Consider the following 23508-nt stretch of genomic DNA (forward strand, 5'->3'; position numbering starts at 1 on the left):
TTATTGGTAAGCTGGGCAGCATTGGCTATAAAGAACGGTTTGAGACTGTAAGTGTAAGACAAGCCGGGTTGGGCTAAAGTGCTGGTGACTTCAAATGGCCTCTGAGTTGGTCACAGTGCGTGCGACGTCCTATGGCGACGGCAGTCGATGGCTTGCATCGCACTTGCCAAACGACACGACCTTGTAACACCACCCGCGGCGTGTTGCCGAACAGAACTTCACCTAGCTCTCTTCATTTGCTGGTGGCTACGTAACTCTTTCCCTTCCGTCTGTGCGCGATCGTCTCGCATTCCCTTCGGGCTCTGGTGTCATTTTATAGTCTATAGCCAGCGTGTAAGAACCGATCACATCAATGCGACTGTTTACAATTGTGAGCTGGTCACCAAAGGACAGCAACCTCACATTCACTGAATCGTCGAGGAGGATATACCATAATATGGCTCCTGTCACTCGTTCTGTGAGGCAGAGAAGGGAGCTATGTTTAGTCTCTGCATCGCACCTTCCCCTGGCAACTATCTACGACTTCTTTCCTAAATAGGAAATAACTTGTATCCCAACCAGCACCCAAAAACATATCTTTGTTTTCGTCCACGGCAAGAGCACCTCGCGTGCCTACTTCGCACCATATTGCTGCGCTCCCAAGCTCGAGACCTTGTTTTGTCTCTTCCCGTCTGTTTACCTGCCAACCAGTTCAACTTCCACACTTCAGCTATATAATCTCCTTTCCTCACCCTCATTGGACGCCAGAGCTCGCTCTCAGTCACGTCCTCACGTGTCTTGACTTTCGACTGAAAGCACGCTGACGAGAATCACGCAGCTGCTCGTCAAGCACACAAGTCTCGTCTGACCGTCGACAAGTCGTGAGTACCTAGGCTCCATGTTCTATGTCTCTCTTAACTACTTTTAAATGACGGCTTTTGGCCATATGGCAGTTCAACCCCCGTGTTTCTCTTCATTGTGCTCTCACTGATCGTTGACCCTAAATATCAAAAGCACCACAATCTCGCTTACATCAAAGTGACTCCCAGATCACGATGGCTAGCAACGATGGCTTTCCAACCAGAGAGTCTGTCCTGTTGGCGATGAGAGTGAGTTTCGATCCCAGTGTTCTCCTGTCTTCATGTCATGCCAAATGTATCAACAAAACTAATGCTAACCTGCCCAGAACGACTTGGGCATGACACGAGTAGACGATCTTCAGCTGGAGAACGGTCATCGTGGTCACACCATCCGCACCGGAAATGCAAGCTCGATGATCATGGCACAGGCCACCGCCACCCCGAGAGAGATATTGCCGGTCGCGAGCAAGTGGAAATGTATATTTTGCTCCTTCGTGCCCTACAGCGTCCTTTACGCTAGTTATCAGTCTATTAACTTGAGAAGCTGCAATCCAATCCGGCGCTTTCGATGATGATGACGCAGAAACCGTCAAAGGTCTTGACCGGATCGGTGGTGGTAGACTGCACGCGCTGAACAATGTCCCCACCGTGCCCGCACAGTACTTTCCACAACGCAAAAAGCTCCCTCCCGGCCTCCCTCCCCCAGGTCTCGGACGAAACACGCCCTTCAATATTCAGCCGGACCCTCACCGGCCGGCAAAGTCGGTCCCAGGTGTTCCGTTCGCCGGCTTCGGACAACAAGATGCACGTTCAGCGGGCCTTCCCCCTGGTTTAGATAAAACGAGGTATATACAAACCGACCGATACTGGCCTCCTTACCTCCCACAAAATTGTCTAACATGTCAGCTGTAGTGCTCTTCTTTCGTTCAAAATGCCTCCCAAATCTGCACCGAAACCAAAGGGCTTCGGCACCGTCGACAGCGACGTCGTGCGTCGACTTGGAGGAGACTCACCTATGCCTCGGCGTATCGTACAGGTGCCAGAAAACACGGTCAGGAAACAGACACTCCCTGAACCTTCGTCCCCCGAGGTTAAAATCCTACGACCACAGGACCCAGAGCCAGCTTCGATTGTGTACAAGGAAGGCATCCGCGTGGCAGACAGGTTGGCAAAGGGAGAAGGAGTCGTGTACTTGGTCGCATTGTCCGACTCGGATCCAGGAACTTTCCACGTCTACCTGGAGGGCTCCAAGTATCTTGAGTACCCGGTCTTGAAAATGCACAATTACATCACCAACGCAACCGATCTCTGCCCTCAGTTTAAAGAGTCTGATGGCGTCTCGATTACCACGACGCGTCTTGTTTTTGGCAGCCAGGATAAAATTGCAAAGTTCATGGAGGTTCTTCGGAGCTTGAAAGCACGGAAGCAAGAACATGGTTCCGAAGCAACTGCGGCGAGTACGCCTGCACAGACTGCAAAGAAAGCGGTTTCCATTTCTACACCTCCCGAAGAGCCTGACTCCTCCCAGAATATCGATAGGGGAAGCGTGCTAGTCCCAAGCAAATCTGCCAAAGAAGACACACCTGGAGAAATAGCCCAAGCGACATACGACGTCAAACCAACTTCCACTCTCCCAAACGCTAGTACAAGAACCATATCAGCCGCAGAGAGTCCCTCGGCGGACTTGGTTCTCGAGTACGGGGACGACGACTACGGCATGGCGTGCGATCTTGTCGACTTGTCGCACCCAGTGGAGGTAACTGCTTCCAGGCCCCCGACTCGGTCTACCATGGCATCGTCCTATGTAATGGATCTTGGGTCTTTGCAATCGTCTCACTTTGAAACACCTGCAATGTTGTTGGACGTTGTCGAAGGGGTACAGGAGCAGAGTACTCCATTTGTGGCGGCTGGGGTGGGAGCTCTTGATACAGAGCGATTTATGGAACATGCCGCCGAGCCTGGGACAGGGCTTGTTACTGAACTTCTCACCGACCCTGTTGCAGTCCCTGTGGTAGAGCCTAAGACAGAACCCGATATGGACCTATCTGCAACAAATCACTCAGAGCACCCCTCCTTGCCAGCTGAAAAGGCCCCTGACGAAGCCATCCATCGTCCTCAGGGTGATGCCTTTGCAGAAGATGATGCCATGGGGAGCAAAATACGCCTCCAAGACTCACTCCTTGAGATATTGCCAAAGTTTGAGGCCATGGTCTGTATCCTAGACAGCGTCGACGAAGCGAAAAGAGTGGATACAGCTAAGTTAGTCTTTTCCAATCTTCGGTCAAGCCTGGGCAGCAAAACAAACGTCCACCTCTCGTCTGCAGAGCAGCTTCTATGGGCCATTCTCGCAAAGCTGTCCAAAGAGAAAGGGACTTCTGTGAAAGCTGCAGACATCGCGTGCCGGCTTACATACACTCGCGATAATGTCGAGAGACTACGGGACCGCGCCGCGCCGCCTCCAGAGATTCTTGACAAGCTTGACTTCTTGCCACGGCCGTCCCGACTGGGCCGTCCGAAGGCATCCCGCGCGCAGCCCCTGCACACACCATCGTCAAGCCTCACGGACAACAAAATACGGTCCAATCTGAAGCCTACAGCAGAGCCATTCCAGCCAAGCCCACCGCCCAAGATGAGTCAGACCAAATCTACAACTCGGCTTACGTTGACTAGTTCTACACTGGGCATGCGGCCTGCAACCACATCACCAGTGGCACTGAGCGACATTTCCAACTCATCAATCGCGAGCAACATTGATTCGTTGACCGCACGCATGTCTCGTCTCACTCCCCCGGACGCCCCGTCCAAAACGGCTACAAAGGGATTGCAAGGTTCCAGATGGGCGACAGCTGGCAATAGTGTTTCCACTGAGAATGCTAACCGTTTCATGGGTATCGCTATTCCCCCATAGTTTTCCTTTCCTTTCTTTTTTCTCTCTCCGACCATTGTGCGTCGGTGCTTTTTGCATCCTTGGTCTGCAGCTGCTGATCGAGATTTCAAGACGAGTTCTCCCACAGAATCGACTGCAGCAGCACTTCTATTTCGTATAGTGCTGCTGCCGCCATGGCCTTTGCGATCGGGGCTCTGCTTTCGCCAATTAGTCTCGCCATCTCCAGCGCGCACACCCGTCTCGCATGTGTTCATGATGTTTTCTTATTGTGCTTCTTTATTGTATTTCCGTTCATATTTGTTTATGTTTGTCACAATGTCTGATCATCATAAAGTGTGTCTGACAGGGAGGCTAGACAGGCAAGGCAAGGTGGTGAGACAGAGCAGCAGGTTCGTGGGAATGGAGGCAACCCGCAGAGGTGTGTGATGTACGAGAGAGGCCAACGTTATGTCAGGCACAAGGATCGTCGGTCTGCGTGGCAGGCCGGTCTGACGTATTTACATCTAGCATGCGCGAAGACTTCAAATATAACACTATAAAATAAAACACCATCGTCGCTGGCCAGAGCAATACACCGACCGATCAACGGCTATGCAGATGTGAAACGTGGAAACTTATAGCGTCATCATTCTTTCTTTTAAACATTTGTGTGGAATTTCATGACAAAATGCAGGCCCTGGTAAAATGAAAGGCCTAGTTGGCGCCAGCCCAGAACCAAAACCACAAGAAGCAACAACACGCCGACAAGAAGCAGGGGAATCAATAATACACCGGGGCAGGCGCGCAAGGAGAAAGAAATAGGCAGGAAATAGCACTCGTAGTACGAGGCATCACCGGTCTCTTGGGTCTTCTGCTGCTGCGGTCTTGTCGTGTGGCGCACTCAAGTAGTCGCCCTCTTCGGCTGCCTCGTACTCGCCAATAAGGTCCGTCACAACCTCCCGCGCCTCATCGAACTCGCTCAGATTGTCCGAGAAGGGTGCCGTCTTCTTATATGCGTCGATAAAGGCGTTGCGTTTCCGCATACCGTCGTACTGCCGAACAATGCGCTTGAAGAGCTGGAGACAGCAGTGTTAGAGAGATGCAATAAAACTAAAAGGGGGGTCTCAAGTACGTACTGTTGCTATGCTGGTGTGGTTGGCCAGCATTAGACCGCTCACGCGGTGGCTCATTGGCACGTACGGACTCCGTTTCGTCAGAGCTACTTGGATGCTCGCCGGGCCCCAGGGGATAAATGTGGCCAGTCTCCGTTCACGGATCCGCAGCAGACTCTTGTGCACGTCAGTCGGGTCCACTTCGCCCTGGATGACGTTGAGGATCGAAATGTAGCAGCTCTTGCGGCCGGCCTTGCCGCCAGGGCCGGGGGCCGTCGACACCATGCGGTTCTTGGGCTGAAGCAGGCGGCGCATGACGTCGAGCACGGTCGTCTTGCGCACCGTCTTGGCCTGCTCGACCTGGTCGCCGGTGAAGGGGGTGTAGGCGGTCATGAGGAAGTGGGAGCGCGGGGTAGGAATGAGCGAGGCGAGGATGCTGACGAGGTCGTTGTGCATGTAGCTGGGGTAGCGTAGTGTGGTGGTGCTGGCAGACATGACGGTCGACACCTGTGCAAAGGGCAAAACGTCAGTAAAACAGGACAAACAGGCATGCCATGCATGAACAGCTCTCCAGCTTTCCCAGCCTTACCAGTTGGTTCGTCTGCTGGAACGAGGGTTCCTGTACATGCAACCGGTCGGCGGCAATGTGGGACAGCGCGCCGTTGTCGAGCACAACGACCGAGTCGGCATTCTGCACCAACCGTCGCATGGCGAGGATGCTGTTGTAGGGGTGGACCACGACGTCGCCTGCAGCCGTGGTGTCCGGGAACACCGAGTATGTCTGGATGACCTTTTTCGGAAACCGGTCGTTGAGCCGCTCCAGCAAAAAGGATCCCAGACCAGACCCCGTACCGCCGGCAATCGAGTGCAGCAGCATAAAGCCCTCTAGGCTGTCACTGCCGTCCGCCTCCCGGTCGATCATCTCCATGATCTCCTCGTGCACTTGCTCGCCGGTCTGGTAACCGTCACCCCAGTTGTTGCCAGCACCGATACCGTTCTTGCCGACGTAAAAGTTCTCTGGGTTGTAGATGTTCTTGTACGGCCCGGTCTGGATGCCGTTGATCACGCGGGGCTCAAGGTCGATCAAGATGGCTCGCGGGATGTATCGCGTGTCGTCGCTCTGGTAGTAGAAGACGTCTTTCCGGTCGCCACCCTCCGTCGCAAATTCCTCAAGATTGCCATCTTGGCTGATGCCGTGCTCCTGACAGAGCTGTTGCCAGAACTGGCTGCCGACTGTCTGAGGTCAGAAAAAGAAACACTTTTGGCGAGACGCGGTAGAAAAGGCGGATACATACTGCTGTTGCCGCACTGGCCCGCCTGGATGGTGATGATTTCTCTGTTCAAATACCGTTAGTCACATCGCCACACTCATTCATATTGTGTTGCTCGTACCTAGGCATGTTGGGCTGCCAACGTGGGAAGTGTGGTTTCGTTATCGACAAAACCCAGGTCCAGGTGGTGAGGCGGCAACTTTTATGCCACTCTCACTGAATAGGGAAGCAACTGGGTACGACGCGTCGTTCTGGCGGTCACAGTTGACAAGGCGCGTTAACCACCCCGCTATTTACTATTTACTACAGCCGAGACCGCCTTTCCACACTCTCGGTACGCATCACGTGATTCCGTGACATCCATTCTTATCGGCCTCACTCCCCGTGAATGCAGATCCGATAACGTCGAGGGTCCCCAGCTGACGGGTCATATGTAATGGCATGTTTGTCTCGACCGGAGAATACCGAAACCAGACAGGTCATGATTTCTAGAACAAGGGTTTCTGTTACAGACTCGTCCAATGTGACGCCGTAAAGCAGTCCGTGTGACTTTGAACTCGACATATTATGTACGGGATAGTTCACGTTACCAATACCCTCGTAGACTGCCCAGGAAGACGTAACCAACTTCGAGTCAAGCCAAGCAGCTGGAGAACGTGCCAGTGTAAGGCACCCTCATTGATTGCCGGAGGCGACGACGTGCAAAGACGCGCACCAGAACGCGCATTAGTGCAAAAGACGGCTGCTATGCTTCAATCCGGTATTTCCCTTTCTGAGCGTCCTGGCAAAACGATCCTACCCTTGAATCCTCGCTCCTTCCCATGCGAAATGGATTTCGTTGAAGAAACACATTACAGATCTCCAGCCAGGGAAGGAGTGTTCCAAACACACCACATGCGCGCCTTCCGTAAGATACCAGCCTTCTGTACGCCTAAGTTCTAGGCTTTCAGCTTAGCCTATCACGGTGCGGTAACCACCACGCTTTAAAAGAATGGGCTGACATCACCAGTGGGGCGAGCCTAATTTCCTCCTGTAAATGAACCCGCTAGGCGCGGTTAGTCGCCGCAAGACACCAAGCGAGAAAAAGGGAGGAACGGAAAACCCATGCAGGAGAAGGAGCTTTCGCCAGTACCTGCCTCCAAGTTCAGACCTCAGTCCTCGTTACCCCATAGTGCAGCTCTTATCCTCACTCGAGGACTTTCGCAACAAACCAAAACTGCATCTCAATCACGGCGGTCCTCAACAGTAGCCACAACCCCAAAGACCGCCATTGGACTACAGCTGCCTCCTGCATCTTGCCCTGGCCCCAAATTCGTCTCCCGCCAGCATCAACCTGCGTTCGATCGGAGCTTCCGGTTGGAGCGATCTTTTCATCGCAATCCTCCCAATCCGGCGCAGCAAGTGAACTCTGCAAGAGACGAACGTGAACGACGCCAGCCACAGAACAAAGAGTCCGAGTCCATTGGGTGCTCACCGCCAGTACCAGACGACAAAGAAAGAAAGAGTCCGGACGACCAGCAGCTTCCACGTTTCCGCGTTCAGCCAAGCTTCCCTATCCCTCACATCCAACACGTCGACCGATCACGAAGCGAAATAACGCGCACATCTTGAGTTTGTTCATTCGTTACAGCCGAGTGAGCACCAATCTTTCCTGCTTACGACCTCCTGTGGCAGCTGTGCATGGCCGCGGTCGTCCTGCAGGTGCTAGTGCAGACGTGGCCAGGCTGCCTTACAGTATGTCGTTGGAAAGCAACAATTGTCCTTGACATCCTTCTATCGTCCTATCCCGTCCAATGCCCCTCGACTTTGTCTCTCAGCAGGCTTCACCTATCGCCACCTTGATCTACATGCACGTCTTTAGTACCTTGTTGTATTCTGTTCTGCTTGTCTAACTGCTTTTTTCCTTTGCCCAGGCCGGCCGTTCGAGTGCCACAATAGAGACTTCCTGCGAACCGCGTCAGGATGTCTGCACCCGTCGATGATGGCTCTCGACCGCCAGTAAGCAACAGTGCCGGTGAAGCCCTTATGCTTGGGGCGGCACCATCCGTACACGAAAAAGACCTACCCCCAATACCAGAGTCTGCTTCTACGGCAGCCCCTGCAGCACCACAGAGCAATGGGTCAGCTCTCGTTCTACCTAGGAGCGGCCTGACCTCCGACCAGGTGTCCCCAGCAACATCCCTCCCAGATCGAGACCAAGGTGCACAAAACGAAGCAGAGGACTACCTCAACGCCGGACGGCCGCACGAAAGCTATGCTACCACCGGCGTAGACGCCCTGGCGGCCTACGACAACAGCATGGCAACCGCTTCGGGCACGCGTTCCATTCGAGAGGCGGCCGATAAGGGCCACGAGGGCGTTGTTGATTCGCCGCCAATAACGCCCGGCCCGAGACGTCGCCGCAGCGTCCAGTTCTCGCAGTCGAACGTCCTTATTGACCCGCCATCAGCTGCTGCAGGATCCCATCAGCGCCAAGGCTCATGGGACCCAGCCAACCCGTCCCGTTCCAGACAGTTCATGTCCCGTCTAAAGGCCCTGGCTGTGCAAGGCGGTCTTCCTGCAACCAAAACGCCCGGTTCCAGTATACCAGACGGCGCACCGGTATCAACAGCCAGCACGCCAGCAGGAGCCCGTGGAAGTCGACTGGCACAAAGCCTGAACGGAAACGACAGCGAAGCGGAAGCCGATGCCGATGCGGACGCCGAGGAAACGGCCGACGAAGGTACGGGCGATATCACTGGCACCCGACCCAGGAGGCGCAAAAGGCGAATGTACATCCGCTCACGACGGGGGTCGCACACGGCCGGTCCGTCAGCCGCACCTGCTTCTACGGGTGTCTCGACCGAGCCAAACTCCCCGCTCCCTGCGAACCGACATCGCAATATGTTGATGCAGCGGCGCGCAACAATGCCCGACACATCAGAGCCCCGCGGTGGGCTGTCTGAGGGCGAGGGTCGTGACCACCTCAACCGCCAGCATGGGTGGCGCCGTGGCAGTTCATGGGTAGGACGGAGTGAAGAACCTGATGCTGGAAATGGCGGCCCGTCTTCGGGTCGCGCCGTTGGCCACATCCGTCGCATGACTGTCTTTGGCGGTGGCGTTTCGGACGGCGACGCTATGACGCCTCGTCGTGCATTCTTCACTGGAGACCGGGCTACGACCTACGGTGCACAAAAGTGGCGGCAGGTCAAAAACACTCTGAAGCTTCTGAGGCAGAAAAAGGAAGACAGCTTCGACTACATGAAATCGGCTGAGCTGATGGCGGAGCTGCGGGCGGGCGCCCCGGCTGCCCTGATGCTTGCCAGTATGATCCAACGCGATGAGCACGGCAACAAGCGGATTCCTGTGCTCCTCGAGCAGGTCAAGCTGACCATCCGGGAGAGCACCCCCGTCCAAGATGGCGACAGCGAGCGCCACTGGCTATTTACCATCGATCTTGAATACGGCAGTGGCCCCAGTAGGATGAGGTGGACCATCAAGCGCACCATTGGAGAGATTCTTGAGCTCCATTGGAAGTACAAATTGACACGCAACGACAAGTACCTCCACACGCCTCAGACAGGTGGGCGCCCGAAGCAGCCTAGGTTCCCCATCTCTGCGTTTCCCTATGTTCGCGGTCTTCGCGGCGTCAAACTGGACGACGAAGACGATGCTGCCAGTGTCCACAGCGATGAAGGCGCACCAGATGGCAACGGCACAGCCGGGGACGGTACTGCCGGCGAAGGCACGGCGACCGAGGCGGAAGGTCCTGGTGGTCGCGTGAACTATCGTCGGAGGAAGTCCCGTATCGCTGTGCTGGGTGGCATCACGCGGCGTCAGTCCGCGCAGGTCAATCCTGACGGCACGCCAGTGGCTGGCGATCTTCTCGATGAGGCGGCCGCACGACGCAAATACGTTGAACGCCAGCAGCGGATGCTGCAAAAATATCTGAACGAAATGGTGCACTGGCTTATCTTCCGCGCCGACAGTAACCGTCTCTGCCGGTTCCTCGAGCTCTCTGCGCTGGGCGTGCGTCTTGCTGCGGAAGGCAGCTACCATGGCAAAGAATGTTTCCTGCACATCCAGTCGTCCAAGGGCCTTGATTTCCGCCGCGTCCTGACGCCTGGGAAAGTCATTGAACGCCACAGCCGCAAATGGTTCCTTGTCCGCCAGAGCTATATTGTTTGTGTCGAATCGCCCGAGAACATGAATATCTACGACGTATACCTCATCGATCCCAAGTTCCTCATTATTTCCAAGACCAAGCGCAAGCAGCAGCAGCTCGCCAACGGAAAGAGTTCCGTCACTGCCGCAGAACTGGAGATGTCTACCAGCAAGAACCGCCTGAAGCATCACACACTCACCCTCCTGACCTCAGAACGCAAGGTCAAACTATGGGCCCGTAACCAGCACCTCATCGGTCAGTTCGAGGAATCCATCGTGGACATGCTCAAGCAGACCCCTTGGCATCGCCGAAATCGCTTCGACAGCTTTGCCCCTGTCCGCACGGGCGTGTTCGCCCAGTGGCTCGTCGACGGCCGTGATTACATGTGGAACGTGTCCCGCGCCATTGCCATGGCGAAAGACGTCATCTACATTCACGACTGGTGGCTCAGCCCGGAGTTGTATATGCGCCGACCTGCCTGCATCAGCCAGAAGTGGCGCCTCGATCGTCTCCTACAACGCAAAGCCGCCGAGGGCGTCAAGATCTTTGTCATCATCTACCGCAACGTCGAGGCTGCCATCCCCATTGATTCCGAATACACCAAATTCTCACTCCTGAATCTGCACCCCAACATATTTGTGCAGCGGTCGCCCAACCAGTTCAAAAAGAACCAATTCTTTTTTGCTCATCACGAAAAGATTTGCGTCGTGGACCACGATGTGGCGTTCGTTGGCGGCATTGATCTCTGCTTCGGCCGCTGGGACAGCCCGCAGCACAGCCTTGTGGATGACAAGCCCACCGGCTTCGAGATGGACGAGCAGCCCCGCGATGCCGACCACACACAGCTGTGGCCCGGCAAAGACTACTCAAACCCGCGTGTCCAGGACTTCTTCAGTCTCCGCGAACCGTACAAGGAGATGTACGACCGCACCAAGGTGCCCCGAATGCCTTGGCATGATGTGGGCATGCAGATTGTCGGTCAACCTGCGCGCGATCTGACTCGACACTTTGTCCAGCGCTGGAATTACGTTCGCCGCGGTCGGAAGCCGACACGTCCAACACCGTTTCTGCTACCGCCCCCTGACTATCGGAAAGCGGACCTGGAAAACCTGGGCCTGTCCGGCACGTGCGAGGTTCAGATCCTTCGATCTGCATCGGCCTGGTCGCTCGGCATCACCGATGTCGAGTGCAGCATCCAGACGGCCTATATCAGTATGATTGAGGAATCCGAGCACTTTGTGTACATTGAAAACCAATTTTTCATCACGAGCACAGAGACACTCAATGTTAAGATTGTCAACCGTATTGGCGATGCCCTGGTGGAGCGTATCATCCGGGCCAACCACGACGACGAAGATTGGAAGTGCGTCATTATCATTCCTCTGATGCCTGGTTTCCAAAACTCCGTCGCCGACCAGGAGGGCACCAGTGTCCGGCTGATTCTCCAGTGCCAGTACCGAAGCATCTGCCGTGGCGAGAACTCCATCTTTGGTCGACTTCGTGCTGCAGGCATCGAGCCTGAGGACTACATCCAGTTCTTCAGCTTGCGGCAATGGGGCAAGATCAACAACAAGACGGTCCTCACGACCGAGCAGCTGTATATCCATGCCAAAACCATCATTGTGGATGACCGTGTGGCCCTGATTGGCTCGGCCAACATCAACGAACGGTCCATGCTGGGTGACCGCGACTCGGAGGTAGCGGCCGTTGTTCGCGATCGCGACATGATATCGTCAACGATGGCCGGAAAGCCCTACCGTGTAGGCCGGTTCGCGCACACTTTACGTCTCCGCCTCATGCAAGAGCATCTTGGTCTTGACACGGACGAGATTATGGAGGACACGCGCCGCGAAGCCGAATTTGAGGCAGAGATGGACCAGATCTACAGCGATGCTGGCGAGACGGATGGAGGCCACGACGACGACGACAACTCCACAATCCGGTCGGATATCTCTCCAGACGGCGTAGCGTCCCCGTCCCAGGCACGAGCTGATCGCCTTCGCTCTTCTGGCGAGGTTGGAGCCGATGTGAATGGCGTCCCCGGCCCCAGCGCGACGCCTCCCTACTCCAGGCTGCAGCGCGTCAACAGCTTCAACCACAACGTTGACTTGGATGCCTTCCCATCTGAGGAAGCGTCGTCCATAAAGTCCAGACGGGCGTCCTTAGCAATGCCCACGTTGAACAAGGAAGGCCACATCGAGCACCCGCCTGACAGCGAGATGCAGGCACTGGATGTGTACGGCCATGGCGAGGACCACTGGACGGCGGCTAGGAAGAAGGGCATCGACCGGCTGCGGGATTCAACCGTTGTTGATGATCATGAATTCCTCGTCAACGGCTCTTTTGACGAGGGCGCAAGAGACGAGGAGACATTCCTTTCCCGGCCTGTTGATGGTATACCTCACCACACGGCGTCCCGGAGTAGCGCTGCTAAAGACCGCGAACGCGACGGCGCCCCGCACGCTTCGACTGCATCGATCCCTAACACAGCCAGTACTGGCAATCAAGATGTGCTGCCGCCTGTGCCAACCGAACAGGCAGCCATACAGGAACAGACTCGATATGAAGCTGCCGGCGTGCTGCCGCCGCTGCCTGTGACTGACGATACCGACATTGGCGGTCCCCCAAACTACCCAGTCAATCCTTTGGCAGCCGACATTCATCTTGCCCGCATCACGCGGGATTGCATGCGCGATCCTCTGGACCCGGCTTTTATCGATGATGTGTGGAACCGCGCCGCGGAGAACAACACCAAGATCTACCGACGTGTGTTCCGATGCCTTCCGGACTCCGAAGTGACCAACTGGCACGAGTTTCAGGAATTCGTTACCTACGGTACTCGGTTCCAGGAAAGCATGGAAGTCCGTAAGAAGGGCGACGATAACGAACGGACCGAGTCGGGCAACAAGGGCCACGATCACGCCCGGCACGCGGCAGGTGGTGGTGCCGGCATTAGCGTTCCTACACCGAGCGCCCTAGACGCCATTGCCAGCGTCGGCGAAAAGGTCGCCAGCGCGATGTTGCACAATCAGACAATCCACCTCGACAACAAGAAGAGTGGCAGCAGCGGCGGGCAAAACAGCACGGAGCGGCCAGCGACCAAGGACAGCTTCCCGTCGGAGACGGACATGGGCCCGGGTGACCCCGGTGAGGTGTCCAACAAGGCGGAGATGGAGAAGGCGGCCGCAGCCGATAACGCGCTGAAGCGACGTCCGTCGTCTGTGTCGGGATGGCAGCACGGATCGGTCCTGCCCGACACCACATCGCCGCTTTTCGGTAGCACTACGGATGTCATGGACGCCATGGCGAACCATACTGGCGAGACGATGGGTGAGAAGACGGGCGTCGGCGCCGCAGGGGTTGCAGGAGCAGCGCCTGCTGGTGTAGCAGACGCAGCAGCAGCAGCAGCAGCGCCGTCCAAAGGCAAGGGCCGTCGCACGACGTTCTCGGAGCAGGAGAAGCAGCCGCGGCTGCCGGAGAAGGACGGCGGCATTAACAACGCCGACGCCAACAGCACGGGCAACGGCAACACCACTAATAACGGGTTGTCGAACTTGACAGCAACGGCGACGGGAGCCACGGCGGCCACGGCGGCCACGGGCAACGGGACCAATTCTGGATCGGTCAAGCGTCGCAAGCGCGCGACGACACGAAGCAGCCGACGCGGCTACCAAGGCGGCACGGACGAGGTACTGTCCAAGGCGGACGCCGAGGACCTGCTCAACATGATGCAGGGCCACCTGGTGCAGTTCCCATACGACTGGCTTATTGTGGAGGAGAACAACGGCAACTGGATGTACCAGGTGGACCAAGTTGCGCCGCTGCAAATTTAGTACGTTTTTCTTCGAAGTGGGCTGAGTGATTGCAATATTCGTTTACTAACCAAGCTCTCTGTGTAGCAACTAAATGGATCGAAAGCAAAGTCAATGGCGACCCTGCCTTTGAGGCATTACTTTTGTAATGTGTATTTCGTTACTGCGGTCTTGGGTACACCTCATGGCATGAACTTTTGGTTTAGCAAAGCGTGATGCGTTTTTGTATTTTCTCAACCTTTGCTTTGCGTTTGAAAACGGGTGTATTGTCCTTATTTTATTGGTTTTTTTGTTTCCTTTCTCCCTTACGCTCCATTTTACTCCACCATTGCACTACTTATTATCCATATTTCTTTACTGGCAAAGGCCAGTGTTTATTCATTCCGTTTGTATTCAAATGGCCATGCTGCCCGTGCACTCACGGAGCACGTTTCTTTATGGTTGCAAAGAAGGGCAACAAGCACCAGTAGACGTTAACAACAGACATGAGAATTATTCCAACGCCGCAGTCCACATCGGGACTCGTCCAAAATCTTGAAAGTATGTCGTGTTCGTGATATATGGCAACGCCGTCTCGCAGAATAACTCCTGGCAGTGCTCACAAACTCCAATACGTCTTGTGCCACCTCAACTAGAACAATATATGGAAAAATATAATCATTTGTGACACCAAAGAGTCTGTTTACAAATCTTGGCACCAAAGAGGGCTAGGAAGTAGAAAAAGTCAACACAGGGTCAAAAAGTACCTTCCTCGACAATCAAAACAAGCAACGGTTGTCTATCAAGTCCATGTAGTATTTTAGGTTATATTCTTTCTACAAAGTCCTTTCTTCATCGAAGCTCGTGCAATTGAGGTGAGTTGCCAATTTAGGTGCTTGTAGACAGCCACATAAAAGCAAGATTCAATTTCGATATCGTCAACAATTGCAATCGATGTAACGCCAGACACAAGGGGCTATTCGTCTACTGCTAGCCACGTCGTGCACGCTTCAGCTTCGAGCCCTTGTTGAGTCATAGATATCAGACGATGTTGGAGCTGAAGTTGCCGCAGCATATCGTCCCGTCGCCCCGAGATGGGGCCGGTTCTTACCACCACCGTCACCTGATCCTTCCATCCATCCAGCCCTAAAATAAACATCCCTTTCGGTATGTCGACGATCCGGCGGCATATGCATCGTAGGATGCGGCACTGATGCACGCGTCTCACCTGTCCCGTCTCATCTGCTTCGGCTGATTCTCTGTCATCGTGAGCCGCTTCGTATCGTGAGCGACTTTCAGCCTCATCCTCTTTCCTCTTCATGAGAGTGTTTGCTTGGCTGCTGGTGTTTATTTTCGTCGATTCCTTCAGGCTCGTGTTCCACTACCTTACCTTTTTTTCTTCTTTTTTTTCGACAATCTCGACTGCGTCTATATTTGTTACTGTCTCAAGTCCTGAGCTGCGTGCACAGCCACCGTTGATTGTTTATTTTACCCCTTCCTTTAATACAGCCGCGTCTGATGATACAGACGCAGAAGTCGTATATTGCTTCTTCAGCTCCTCTGCAAATCCCGCACGGCCACAATTTCTACGCGCGTCGCTTGGGAACAACAACGACAACCACAAAAAAAGCAGTAGCCGTAGCATTTTGGCCTCCAGCGCATGTCGCGTCTTTTTTTTTTCTCTTTTTTTTTCTTATGTCGGTCCCCTTTTGGCCCGAGCTTCCCCACCCTTTTTCTTTTCCTTGATTTAATTTGGCTTCCAGCGTGACTTTTGTCGCCTCCCTCGCTTGCTCACCCTCCTCTGATCGGACGAGAGTGAGTGGCATAGGGTGGACAGTAGATCGCCATGCCCGCATATGGTTTGTGCACGAAATGTAGCCTAACAGCTGCAGCCTCACACTGTGGGGTGCGGTTGAATTTTGAGCCTTCTCTCGTGGAAAGCGGGAAATGGGCAGTCGGTCTAAAAATAACCCACTTTTTAAGCGCCCACGCCTTCCCCCAAGCCCTCTAGGCCCATAATTGTGGGTCTGGTTTGCGCGGGAAACGAACAACACAGAAGGTGCGACGAAAGAAACGAAAGAAAACAGTGAAATAGGGGTGAAAATCAACAGAAAAAAAATCATGGTGGCGATGCAATTTCTTGTTCTTGCTCAAGCGCAGCTCCAATACTCGGCAAGTTCGGCATTCATATTGTCTGTCGTGGGACTGCTACTTATTTTTCTATTAAAAAAAAATAACAGAGCATGACGACCTAATTTATTGACAAATTCATGTCAAAGTGAGGCTGAAGAATAAGTGAGGCCATTGTTTTGCGCCCTGTTGAGGCTCTTCTACTTTGTTAATTTTTCTGAAAAACTACCGAATTATTTCTGTTTGTTTAGTTTATCCTTTACTTCGACGAGCACTGTTATTTTTGTCCTAGCTGAACTGTAAGACAAGAAGCAAGGGCGCGGCTTCAGAGTGCAGCATTTTGCGACAAAGGGCGGGACTTGAGAGAAAGGACGCTTCTTTCTTTCACTAAAACTTTTGTCCATCTCAAATTGTTCTATTCCTTGTCTGTTTGGGACTCGAACAGAATGAAAGTCATAGGCCCAGGCCCAAGTTGAACCCAATGAACCACGGCCATTGGTTGATATGAAGCGGCTTCAGGGCGTCGGGCGGACAATGATGAGAGCAGTGTACTTTGAGGCTCTGGTTGCATCTAGGACTTGTGTCTCTGTAAAGGAGCGCTGCCATCTCATGCATTTCCTGCTCATTGCGGCTCATTCCTTCTGGTTCCGTGCTTCAATTCTTTGGCGGGTTTATTTTGCATCTGTCATCGTACATCATCATCACCAGAAAACGTTCCTGTTATGGCTGGCCCATGGTCATTTGGGATGGCCAAGTCGCTGCCTCGCACAGCCCTTGCATAAAATACCCGCCGGCAAGTTAGGCGGTGCACCTGCTGCATGCACTTGTGTACACGCAGAATGCAACGAACATGCACACACCATACACTTAACAGCACGCATCGCATCATATAGTGCGTCTTGGGTTATGTCGGATAGCTGGTTATTGGAGGAGAATGGTTATTTTCTTGCGCCGAGCACTGCATGACAGGAGGGAGTGGAGGGAGTGAAGGGCAAGACTCAATCGGCGCAATGTAAGCTGGGCGCAGGCTCGTTTGCAGATTCCGTTCTCTGGTTCCGTACTGTGTAAGTTACGGGAAAGCCTTTCTCTTCTAATTTTCTTTCGTAGGTCTCGGCATAGGACAGGGATGAACAGCCGAATAAGGCGAGGGTGATGCAGCCAGAATCCGGGCCGAAGTGAGCACAAGAAGGCTGTTGAGACGAAAGCAGACGCTTGCAGGAGACGCAGGCAGCAAAATAATGAGAAATGAGAACAATGGGTAGTCCGCTCGACCGCTGCCGCACCTTTCTCTTGCCTCCCATCTCGTTCTGGGGGTTGAACAGGCCTGCAAGCTGCCATTTACCCCGTCCTGGGGGAGGGGCACTGGACCTGGTCGATGCAACCACAAACAGTCGACAATTGCGTTGTGCGACGCTCGGCGGCGTCCTGAGTGATCTTGCCGGCCACAAAAGATCGCGGCGACCGGGCTGGTGACGACGTCCCGGAAAGCACAAACAGCTTCTGATCATCCATCTTCCGTCATCTGTTTTTGCCTTCCCGTGGCCCAGCAACAGACCCGGGCGCAAAACCGTCTGCTATGTGCTTTGCCGTCTGCCGCTGGAATCCAAGGCTTAGGAGCAACATACATCGTAAGAACCAACCTGTTTGTCGCTCGGGCAATCCTTGGCCCTTCCTGCCGCCTTGTGCTCCACGGCTCCGGGTGTGAACCGTTTGGACCCTTAAGAGAGCATGCGTCGTATTTATGCCGTCGGGCACTTGCCGAGATTGCGTATGTGTGCGTGTGTGCACGTGTGGTACGGAAGTTGGGTTGTTCCTTCCTTGTTGAACAATCGTTCCTTCTCTGTTGCGAATGTTTGTTTTCTTTCCCGCATTGGTAACTTTCTGGTCGTGCCTGCTATCAATGATCAAAACAGCGGCCGAAGGGAAGGCCCGGGGTTAGCAGGACCCTGTTGACAGATGGTGCTGCAAATAGCCGCGCAGGTGGGGACCACTGTCTGTCGACCATTGTCCACTGATAATGCACCGTCCAGAAAGTTTGCCCAACTCATCCACTGGGAAAACACGCTGCATGCAACGAGGAAATGACCATCCTATTACACAACACGTTCGATCCCGTCTGTCTTCCTTTGCGAACTGAAGAACGGGGTTCGGATATCTGGCCTTGGTTAACAGTTGAGCTCAAAAGAAAAGTAGAGACAAAACAAATTCAAAAAAATAATCAGTAAACAAAATAAAAAAAGTGAGACAAGTGACAGAAGTGACAGAAGGACACGACGGGGAAGTAGGCGTACGTGAGAACGAGGTGGGGGGCAGGCAAAGGAGGCTTGCAGTGCGTGTGCATACATCGACTGCCCCTCATCTGTTCGACCTTTCACTCCATGCAATCTGGTGCGTTGTCCTCGATGAATGGGATGGTGTCACAACATGCAGCCTGCATATCAGATGCAGCTTGTCAGATTTGCTCCATCTGCTACCCTGTAAGCTCAGATCTTTGTATCTACTTGCACTCCTAACATTTACCAATTTATTTTTTCCCCTTACTTTTATTTTCCTCGTCTCCATTTGTCTTCATTTCTACCTCTCCCGTCACCTTCCGCCTGCCTGCGAAGTTGGGTCGGTTGGTTGTGCCACAACGTTGCGGAAGTTGCAAACAAAGTACGCAACGGCATACCAGCCAACGGCATGCCAGCCGAAGAGATACTCTCTCGCACATACTTGCTCTCGCAAACCACATGCACAACGGTCCATGCGACTCGAGCATATGCACTCGATGGCCGCCTTTGCCATGCTTCTGAAGCACAAAAGAACCCGGCCAAATAGCCAGGCACTACTAGACATGACGACTAGAAAGGGCAACAGATATTGAGACAAACCAGTAAACAGTTCCGTTTTCCCTCGCTGGCATGGCCCTCACCGCCTCTTATCAGGGGACGCCCCCTGGACACCTTCTACCAAGCCTTCTTTACACGCGCGGGCTAGATTGAGACGCTCCCTCCATAATCGACAATAACACAACAGAAGGACTACCGAGAAGATAGAAACGACCAGATATGAAGGCACATGCTTCCACTCTGCAGCCCCCGCGCCGCGGAAACAGACTAGTCCTTCCGTGCATCGTCACTAGCACAAACACCCACGGGCACGGAAATAATTGCCTGAAGATCGGTCGATGCTCGCAGCTCTGTGCTTTTGTGGAATTTCTGTCCCTTTTTCCTCTTCGTATATTCAAATCTTTGCTGCATCTCGTTGGTCTTGTTCTGGGCCCTGGTCCACTCCTCGCTCTGTCCTCGTTTACCTTTACGAGATATCCCTCCTTCCCCAACCATTTTTTCTGGCCGTGCCATGTTTGGCCTTCTTTTGTTCTCTCGTTCTTCTTTCCTGCTGCCTCGCTCCTTTATCTTCCGCGTCTGGCGTTGAGACCATCGGTTAGTGACAGTCACTGCCTCGCCAAACTGCACCTTTCCGTTTCTGCCCCCAAAGGATATGTCTGTGGTTCGCATTCCAAGTGCATGATGTTAGCCCCAACGGTGTACTGAGGATGGAGACGGCCCCCTTCCTCCTCCCCATTCGGAACACTACCTTTTTGTTTCGTCTCTTTCAGAAGTAGGTTGGCATTCAGCTCTATCCACACTCGTGCCACACTTGTGAGGCTAAACAAGGACAGGGGCGGCAGTGAAGAGACAAGTTACATGTATCTTTGCGCCCTTTAACGAGCTACCCGTCAAAGAAAATTGCACAAAATTTCGTCAACGACAGACAAGAGCAGCCAGAGGGGATGCAAAGATAAAAAATGGGGCCACAAACATGCCCGAGACCAAACGTGGACCACAAAGTTCACGATGGTTCGTTTCTGCCATGTTCTATGTGAACTCCGTACAGACTAACAAGCTCTGTCCTTTCCATCGCTGGCGCCGGCATGCCGTGTACAAAAGAGGCATTTGCCCGGCCGTGGATCCAGCCCTCGCACACAGGCCGGTCAGATCTTTTGCGCCTTCTGAGAAAGCCCCGTCTTTTCCAGTATCCTTTTTTTCGTCCTATTTTCTCTCACTCCCCCGCCCTTCCTCCCGTTTCGTGTCCTGTCCTTTTTTGACCTTTTGTCCAAGGGGATCGCCCGGCCGAAATATCAACCCGTGCGGCAACCCTCCATCAGACTACGGCGCCTATTTTCTGCAAGGCAAGTTAGGCGGAAAATGGCGGACGAAGCAGAAGCCATGAACCATAAAAAAAAATGGAGATCAAAACACGACGACGCAACAATGCCGGGTGTACTCCGTATCCTTTTTGTCAAACTCCAAACTGCCAGCAAGGAATCAAGGGGGGTGCTGTTGTCTTTCTTCGTTTCTGTCTTCTTCTATTGATTTCTTGTTCACACCAGAGGATGTGTACTATTTTGAGTTGTTTTTGTGTTGATGGCCGTGACATCCCATTGTTCTCGGCATTTTTCCGATAGCGGGTGGCTGCACTGTTCAGCTTCTGGGGTAACAAATTTGGCTTTGGCCTGTGCGTGCCATCTCCTCTGCCATTCTTTTTTTGTTTTTTTTCGTTGCTATATTATTTTCTTCCCCCTGTCAGCCATCATCGTCCCATGTGCTTTCCCCTCTCCGAGCACTGACACTTCACACATCATACACCCAAGGCACTGTCAACATTCAACACCCCCACCCCCAGGCCCTCTGCCTCTTACGACGTAATACATCAAGCCTTTTCCCAGCACGACTGCTACGCCACGCCCACTCACACATGTGGCCGCCAGAACGGGCCCCTGTTCCGTGACTCTCGGGCCATCTCGATGATCTCCCAATTAGCATAGTGTCTCAGCAGCCGTCAGGTTTTGTGCAGCCTCTCCTTATTGTGTGGTTTTTTTTTTTTTGCTCATTTTTGCCGCATTTTCAGGCGATTTCTTTCATTTATTATCCCATTATTATTTATTCTGTCATACGTGATTAGACGCCCCATCCCTACAGGCTCTCGCGCTAACATTGCTAGCCTACACTGTTGGTTCTCACCTCCGTCAAACTGCCTCGCCTCACTTTCGTCCACGTCGTCTCCCCTTTCTTCGTTCTACTTTCACCGTGACGGGTCGATGTTTCTTCTTCCCTTTGTTGTGTTATTCGGTTTCATCACTGTCTCCGTATCGTCTTCCTCCGCCGCCCGTGTCCCCTAACCCGATATGTCCTCTCGTCAGGGACACTGCGTTGATATGGTCTGTTGGTCCTCCGTAGGTCCACTGCACCTCCCAGTCGCGTCTTCCCTCCCTCCTCTCCATCTCAGCACGTAGCGTCTACTCCCGGTTGCGCAGATTGCTTCTCTAAATGGATCCCTACTTGCCTGTTCTCGGCTGTGGTCCCCACCATCCACCCTGGCTGCCTACCCATCTGCCTCTTTTTGTCTTGGGCTCCCCACTGTCTTTCGTCCTGGTGGCCCCAAACCCGCTCCGTCAAAGTGTTCGGCTCCGGCGTTTACACAAAGACATTTGCTGCCAGAGTGCCAATGTAACTGGAGACCGTTGTAGCTGCTGTGCAGGGGGGCCATCTGGCGTGGTTTGTGACGAGGGGAGAGTGGAAAACAAATGCAGAACAAATTTCGAGAAAATAACCAGGACTGCCTTGTCGAGTCAAGCATGTCGTTGAACAAAGAAATGCAAGAAACAAAATAAAACTAAAGCTGACGCTGAAGACAGGTCAATGCATACGGCTGTTCGCACATGGGGGCAGGAGCGAGAGAGTATACAAGAGGGGAATGTGGTCTTCGTAAGGACTACTGCCCAAGGGGTATGAATTCAAGGTCGCACTTCCCCTGGTATACTACGTTTAGTAACAATCTGTTGGTAGCAAATAGAAGGAACCGCGATTGGGGGCCTTGGACGTGAAGAAATGGAAGGCACGATGGCCACGGCAGAGCAAGACCAACAGCGCAATATCGCGGCTGGAAGGGAAAGAACGAGCATGGCAGAGACGGTGGAGGGCACAGAATATTCCAGGGTAAAGACTAAGTAATTACAACATACAACCATCATCGCAACCCCCGTAGTTGAGCTCTACGCATGGTAGCCATAATGGGCAAGCTGCCCAGGCCTCCCTGGCGACAGGTGCCTCTTGCCACGCGGTGCATCCAGTGCTGCTGTCGCTGTTGGGGGCCACCGCAGTTGGTCTCCTGAAGGTCGTCCCTTCCTGGTTTGGCGCTTGGCCTCATTTTTTGGCCGTTTGTCAGTCAAGTCCTCCTTCCCTCCTTCCGCCTTCTACGATGTACGACATACCTCTTTCCTTCTAGCTTTGTCTTGACAGTGTGGCTCCTTCCACAAGCTGCATGTCGGTATGTACTTTCTTGCTCACGCGTCGTGCGTTTCATGCAGCCTCTTCTCGGCTCTCCGATTCCCCGTCTCCATTTTTCTTCCTTGTAGCATTTTCTTCTATTATTCTACCACTACAACTACTATTATTATTATAATTATTTTTGCTTCGTCCACCAGCTATTCTTTGACCTCGCCGATCTCATCCTCGAGCCGTCTCTCGACCTCCCATATCTCTCTGGTCCCTTTACTTCCCTGACTCGGGAAACACCCCAACACACTCTCTGAGCACCCCCTTTACTCTCCCTTCCACACGCCCGTACTTTTGCGCTCTTCTACATGCTCTCACATCCTCGGGCGGCCTGTTCTACGGCCCTTTGTATGCCTCTCTCCTCTTCACGCCTCCGGTGCGCCAACACCATACGCCAAACTCCAACACACGTCAACGTCCTTTCGCATGTCAGTGTCTGTCCTGTTGCAACTCACACACTGGCGTCGGATATGCCCTACGAACGTACCTCGTAATGTCGTGGTCTTCGTCCCGTTTATTTCTCATCGTCCCACACCCTCCACTTCTGTTCGTGCAGCCTGTCCCGTTGATACTTTGACATCCGTAAGGATAACCAAACATAGAAGGGGACGAAGAAAATGGAAGAAAGTGCACGAATTGTATTCGTTTCTTGTCAAAAAAGTAGGGAAAAAACTGCATGGCATCGGGCGTCTTTTCTCGCTTCTCTTCTGTCCTTCCCTTGATATCGGATCCTCATAAGGCACTCTTCGTCCCGATCGTCTTTATTTATTCGAAAAGAAACTTTCAAGTTTTAGTTTTTATTTCCTCACTCTTCTTTCTCTTCGTTCTCTTTTTTCTCAACTTTCTCGACTTTCTCTGCCAGACTCTCGTTCCTCGGCTCGTCTGGTTCGCAATCCCTGAACGTTTTAGGCCTCAAAGTTTAACAAGAACCCTCCGCTACCAACTTTGAGAGTTTCAGTTTTTTCTACACGCTCGCTTCTGTTTACTCCAGAGAACCAACAGGCAAATTTCAGCTTGATCGGCTGCAAGTTCTTG

At 53.3% G+C, this 23508-nt stretch overlaps 6 protein-coding genes across 6 annotated transcripts; 3 read left to right on the top strand and 3 right to left on the bottom strand.

Annotated features, from left to right (window-relative positions):
• Positions 1–1034: 1034 nt before the first annotated feature.
• SPSK_08523 (uncharacterized protein) lies at positions 1035–3747 on the top strand (the record flags this gene model as incomplete). Its single annotated transcript, XM_016735116.1, has 4 exons — positions 1035–1088; positions 1166–1316; positions 1384–1684; positions 1752–3747. 4 exons carry the CDS (start codon positions 1035–1037, stop codon positions 3745–3747), a joined length of 2502 nt encoding a protein of 833 aa, XP_016587290.1.
• Positions 3748–4556: 809 nt separating this feature from the next.
• On the bottom strand, positions 4557–6217 carry SPSK_09040 (tubulin gamma; the record flags this gene model as incomplete). Its single annotated transcript, XM_016735621.1, has 5 exons — positions 4557–4781; positions 4842–5324; positions 5407–6050; positions 6113–6153; positions 6210–6217. The coding sequence occupies 5 exons, from the start codon at positions 6215–6217 to the stop codon at positions 4557–4559; spliced, it is 1401 nt and encodes a 466-aa protein (XP_016587291.1).
• A 975-nt stretch (positions 6218–7192) lies between these two features.
• Positions 7193–7699, top strand: SPSK_09934 (uncharacterized protein; the record flags this gene model as incomplete). Its single annotated transcript, XM_016736501.1, has 1 exon — positions 7193–7699. One exon carries the CDS (start codon positions 7193–7195, stop codon positions 7697–7699), a length of 507 nt encoding a protein of 168 aa, XP_016587292.1.
• Positions 7700–8050: 351 nt separating this feature from the next.
• On the top strand, positions 8051–14065 carry SPSK_08272 (phospholipase D; the record flags this gene model as incomplete). Its single annotated transcript, XM_016734877.1, has 1 exon — positions 8051–14065. The coding sequence occupies one exon, from the start codon at positions 8051–8053 to the stop codon at positions 14063–14065; it is 6015 nt and encodes a 2004-aa protein (XP_016587293.1).
• Positions 14066–18739: 4674 nt separating this feature from the next.
• SPSK_10175 (uncharacterized protein) lies at positions 18740–18991 on the bottom strand (the record flags this gene model as incomplete). The annotated part of the gene is made up of 1 exon (XM_016736725.1): positions 18740–18991. The coding sequence occupies one exon, from the start codon at positions 18989–18991 to the stop codon at positions 18740–18742; it is 252 nt and encodes an 83-aa protein (XP_016587294.1).
• Positions 18992–19251: 260 nt separating this feature from the next.
• SPSK_10200 (uncharacterized protein) lies at positions 19252–19479 on the bottom strand (the record flags this gene model as incomplete). Its single annotated transcript, XM_016736748.1, has 1 exon — positions 19252–19479. One exon carries the CDS (start codon positions 19477–19479, stop codon positions 19252–19254), a length of 228 nt encoding a protein of 75 aa, XP_016587295.1.
• Between the last annotated feature and the right edge of the window lie 4029 nt (positions 19480–23508).

The sequence above is a fragment of the Sporothrix schenckii genome (assembly GCF_000961545.1).
Source record: "Sporothrix schenckii 1099-18 chromosome Unknown Cont44, whole genome shotgun sequence".
Classification (NCBI taxonomy): Eukaryota; Fungi; Ascomycota; class Sordariomycetes; order Ophiostomatales; family Ophiostomataceae; genus Sporothrix; species Sporothrix schenckii.